The 5,458-nt window shown below is 44.4% G+C and overlaps 1 protein-coding gene across 1 annotated transcript in view; it reads left to right on the forward strand.

Moving 5' to 3' along the window:
• Positions 1–5,458, forward strand: part of GARNL3 (GTPase activating Rap/RanGAP domain like 3) — a 75,620-nt gene that overhangs the window by 55,883 nt on the left and 14,279 nt on the right. The window contains exon 4 of the mRNA XM_025194637.1: positions 2,255–2,359. Coding sequence (XP_025050422.1) covers positions 2,255–2,359 — 105 coding nt within the window. The remainder of the gene's footprint in view (positions 1–2,254; positions 2,360–5,458) is intronic.

A 5,458-nucleotide genomic window follows, 5' to 3' on the forward strand; every position in this document is an offset into this window, starting at 1 on the left:
CCTGCTGAAAGTGTGACAGTGTCTCTGCCACCAGGTTTTCTTATGCAGTAGTGACATGCGTTACTTGCATTCTCAACAGGCGACTTCAGGCCATTTCTGTTGCTTTCTCAACATGGCAACTTCAGGCCATTTCTAGCTTCATTGGCACAGAGTAGTTCATGCTTCTTTATAAGACAGTGATCAGTATCAGTATCACTGAATGTTAACATGCAGTGCTTATGCTTTCTGATTGGAAAGCAGCTGAATCACTACCATATGTTATTACTGTACTGAAAGGTAATCTGGGATAAACTTGGATGCTGTTCCTTGCTTAGAACCTTGGTCTTGGCATGCCGTGCTTGTTCTTAAATATAAATAGCTTATAATACAGCTGCACATGAGAATCAGAGAAAAGATTAAATATTTCTATATCAAGTGTCCAAATGGTATTGCAGCCATGAAATAGTAAAAGGATTGTATGTTGAAAACACATTGGAATGATGAAAGAAACATTTGGAGTTTTGCTACAGTGTAAAGTTAATCTGTGGCAGTGACCCATGATAGTAGCAGGACCTCCTAAAAGCATTGGTCAGACAGGTCCACTTCCTCTGCACATGTAGTTCCAGTTACTGCACCAGTTTGCTTGAGGCCTTGACCCAAGTGGTCTTGGTTTCCAAGGAAGTATGAGGTTTGCCCTGGTGCTTATTTATTCATAGGTGTGCAAAAAGAAATAATAAGGTCCCTTTAACTGCCCTGCTCTCTATGTACAAGGCCAGGCACAGCTGGGCCCAAGACCCCGTAAAATACAGGCAGTCCTTGACTTACAATGTTTCGAGTTGCAGTGTTTCACACTTACAAGGTTTATAAATTGACACCCTGTTTCAACTTTATGACATCAGTTTCGACTTTACAATGCCTGATCCGATGCGACGCCACACCAGCGAATGAGTTCGCTGAGTTGCTCATCTCCGTGGAGAACATCTGTCCAAACTTCCTTGGACATTTTCTTTAAGAAAGCAGACAAGACTCCAGAAAAACCTGCAGCCAAGACTCCTGAGAAGCCTCCAGCCAAGAACCCTTCAAAAAGTCCAACCAAGAGCCTTTCAAAAAGTTCAGCAAAGTGACCTCAAAGAAGTCCTTCCAAATCAATATGATTGCTGTTTACAATATAAATACATTCATGTAGCTATATTACTCATCTATAATTGATCGAGTACAAAATTCTGGGGAATTTTTGTTAAAAACGGTATCGGACCTTGGTTCAGGAACCAATCCCCCCTTTATAGCATTGTTTCTTATGAGAAAATTGGTTCCAAGCTGCAACGTTTTGACTTAAGACGCGGTTTTCAGGAACCAATTGTGTCGTAAGTCCAAGGACTGCCTGTACTTAAAATTGAAAGTAGGTTGTTCTGTCTAAAATCATGGAGCAGAATATGGAGCGAAGGTCCTCATGGCAAGAGACAGTGGCTAAAATGACATCTATTTTCAGGTTGCAGTGGAGGTAGCGTGATTATTCCCCAAGGATTTGTTAAAATGGGAAATTCATAGGGAAATTAATTTAAAATTGATAGGGTATGATTTTTAAAGCAAAATAACTACTTTGCACTGGACTCCTGCTGAGGGTTGAGTTTAGGGGGTTTACGCAGCCAGTCAATGAGAGCTGTAGGGAGAGAAGGAGTACCAAGTATCAGTCTTACGGCACACAAGCTGCTGTTCCTGCTCAGGCTGCATCCCCGGCTCTATTGTTGTGGCACCCCAGTTAAATCAATGCCTGGGGCCTATGTTCCACTCACACACCCCTTGTTACTGCCAGCAGGGCTGTAATGGGATTCCCTCATCCCAGAAGCATGGGTTGCCATAACAGGAAGCATTGAGGATTGTGTTAGGGAGAAAAATCCCAAGGCAGAACTTTTGGATGAGAGTTTTTAAAATCTACTAATTAGCAATAACTCCTGCATCCAAACTTACTGTCGCTGTCGGTGGAATATTAAGGGGCCATCCAAACCTCAGTTGTACAAAGGGGGAGAGCCAGGGAGGAAAGGCTGAAGGAATGGAGAAAATGTTTGGTTTTAGACGAGTCGTAAGAAATGCTTATTTTTGTTGAATAAAAAAATTGATTCCTAAATCAACCTTGTGCTTTCAAATAAAGAGTAGGCAAAATGATCAAACTCCTTTGTGGCATTTGAACAATTTTTTGTTTGTTTTTTCTTGCATTATTTTTCCTCCTTTAATGTTGAGATGTTAATGGCTAATAATTTTCCAGTTTTGTTTTTGTTCCAGAATACAGATTATACCCCAGGTACATGGTGCAGAACAGATGTGCACTTGGAAAATCCAGAGTATCACACCAGATGGTATTTTAAATATTTCCTAGGAAAAGGTAATTAAACTTTTGTAAGTAGCCTTAAATAATTGTAATTATTTAGAAGTGCATGGTATGAACTTTAATTGTATTAAGGAGACTTGAACAGTGTTGTATAGAAGGTGGACTGGCAGACCATATCAGGCCTGTGTCTCAAAGTCTTTATAATCTGAAGACATACCACATACAATTATAGAAAATTAGGGTTGGAAGGGACCTTAGGAGGCCACCTAGTCCAACCCCTTGCTCAAAGCAGGACTGTCCCCAACTAGATCATTCCAGCCAGGGCTTTCTTGAGCTGGGCCTTAAAAACCTCGAAGGATGGACATTTCACAGCCTCTCTAGGTAACCTGTTCCAGTGCTTCAAAAGCTCCTAGTGAGAGTGTTTTTTTCCTAATATCCAAGCTAAACTTCCCTTGCTCCTGCTGGAGACCGTTGCTCCTTGTTCTGTCATCTGCCACCGCTGAGAACAGTCCAGCTCCATCCTCTATGGAACCCTTCTACAGGGACTTGAAGGCTGCTATTAAATGCCCCCCTCAGTCTTCTCTTCTGCAAATTAAATAAACTCAGTTCCCTCAGCCTCTCCTCAGAAGTCATGTGCCCCAGCTCCTAATCATTTTTGTTGCTCTCCGCTGGACTCTCTCCAACCTGTCCACATCCTTTCTGTAGTGGGGAGCCCAAAACTGGATACAGGATTTCAGATGTGGTCTCATCAGTGCTGAATAGAGGGGAAGAATCAGTTCCTTCGATCTGCTGGCAGTGCTCCTGCTCATGCAGCGCAGGATGCCGTTAGCCTTCTTGGCAACAAAAGCACTTTGTTGGCGCGTATTCAGCTTACTGTCCAGTGTAACCCCCAGGTCATTTTCTGCAGAGCAACTGCTTTGCTGGTTGGTCCCAAGCCTGTAGTGGTACATGGGATTCTTTTAGCCTATGTGCAGGACTTTGCATTTGTCCTTGCTGAATTTCATGAGATTTCTTCTGGCCCAATCCCCCAAATTGTTGAGGTCTCTTTGAATCTTAGCCCTACCCTTCTACATATCTACTACTCCCCCAAGCTTGGTGTGTCATCTGCAAACTTGCTGAGGGTGCACTCCATCACATCTTCCAGATCGTTAATGAAGATATCGAACAAGACAGGCTCCAGGACCAACCCCTGGTGCACTCCAGTTGATACCAGCTTTCAACTAGACCTCGAGCCATTGATCACTGCCTGTTGAGACTGACGATCCAGCCTGCTTTCTATCCACCTTACAGTCCATTAATCCAACCGGTACTTCCTCAGCTTGCTTGCAAGAATGCTATGGGAGACAGCATCAAAAGCCTTGCTAAAGTCCAGGTATATCAACGTCCACTGTTCTTCCCACATCTACAGAGGCATTCATCTCGTCATAGAAGGCAATCAGATTGGTCAGGCATGACTTGCCCTTGGTGAACCCATGCTGACTGTTCCTGATCAATCACTTTCTTCTCCAAGTGCTTAGAAATAGATTTCTTGAGGACCTGGTGCATAATTTTTCCAGGGACTGAGGTGAGGCTGACAGCTCTGTAGTTCTCTGGACCCTCCTTCCCTTTCTCAAAGATGGGCACTATGTTTGTACTTTTCTAATTGTCTGGGACCTTCCTTGATCGCGCCAGATTTTCAAGGACAACGGCCAGCAGCTTTGCAATCACATCAGCCAACTCCCTCAGCACCCTTGGGTGCATTGCATCCAGCCCCATGGACTTGTACACATCCAGCTTTTCTGAATAGTCCCTGATCTGTTCTTTCACTGCTGTTCTCTGCTTACGTTTTCCCCAAACTGTGCTGCCAGGTGCAGTAGTCTGGGGGCTGATGTTGCTTGTAAAGACCCGAGGTAAATAAAGGCACTGAGTGCTTCAGCCTTTTCCTCATCTGTCACTAAGCAACCTCTCCCATTCAGTAAGGGACCCATCCTTTCCCTGACCTTCCTCTTGTTGCTAATGTGCTTGTAGAAATCCTTCTTGTTACCCTTAATGTCCCTTGCTAGCTGTGACTCCAATTGCACTTTGGTCTTCCTGATTTCATTCCTGCATGTCCGAGCAATATTCTTATACTCCTCCCTAGTCACCTCCAAGTTTCCACTTCTTGTAAGCTTCCTTTTTGTGTTTTAGCTCACCAGAGAGTTCTCTGCTAAGCCAAGCTGGTTTGTGTCCCTGCCATATTTGCTATTCTTGCTGTACATCAGAATGGTTCATTCCTTCACCTTCAGTAAGGTTTCTTTAAAATACAGCCAGCTCTCCTGGACTCCTTTCCCCCTCATATTGGCTTCCCATGGGATCCTGTCCATCAGTTCCTGGAGGGAGGCAAAGTCTGCTTTTCTGAAGTCCAAGGTCCCTACTCTTCTGCTCTCCTTACTTCCTTTTGTCAGGATCCTGAACTCAATCATCTCGTGTTTGCTGCTGCCTCAGTTGCCATCTACTACTACATTCCCCCATCAATTCTTCCCTGTTTGTGAGCAGGTCAAGAAGAGCACAGCACACAAGAAGAGCATGGCCCCTAGTTGGCTGCTCCAACACTTGCACCAGGAAGTTGTCACCGACACTCCCAAAAACTTCCTGGATTGCCTGCAGACTGCTGCATTGCGTTCCCAGCAGATGTTAGGGTGATCAAAGTCCCCCTTGAGAACCAGGGCCTGTAATCGGGAAACTTGCGCTAGCTGTTTGAAGAAAGCCTCATCTACTACTTCTTCCTGGTCTGGTGGCCTATAGCAGGACCGACACCCCCCCCTCTCCCCCCCAGTCATCCTTGTTGCTTTCCCTTCTAAGCTTAACCTAGAGACTTTCAACAGACCTATCTCTAGCTTCATACTGGAGATCTGAGCAATCATATGGCTCTTTTACATAAAGCACAACTCCTTTCTCTTCTCCCCTGCCTGTCCTTCCTGAACAGTTTGTACCCATCCCATAAATACAGTTCGGGGGACACACAGAGCAGTATGTTGTCACAGCAACTAATTATTCACTGTACAGACTATACAGCATGAACTTCTAAAGCTGAGGCTTCACTAGGTAGGGTGAATCCTAAAATTTGCAAAGTCTTGTTCATAGATTCATAGGTTCATAGATGCTAGGGTCGGAAGGGACCTCAATAGATCATCG

The sequence above is a fragment of the Alligator sinensis genome, unplaced genomic scaffold (genome assembly GCF_000455745.1).
Source record: "Alligator sinensis unplaced genomic scaffold, ASM45574v1 scaffold611_2, whole genome shotgun sequence".
Taxonomy (NCBI): Eukaryota; Metazoa; Chordata; order Crocodylia; family Alligatoridae; genus Alligator; species Alligator sinensis.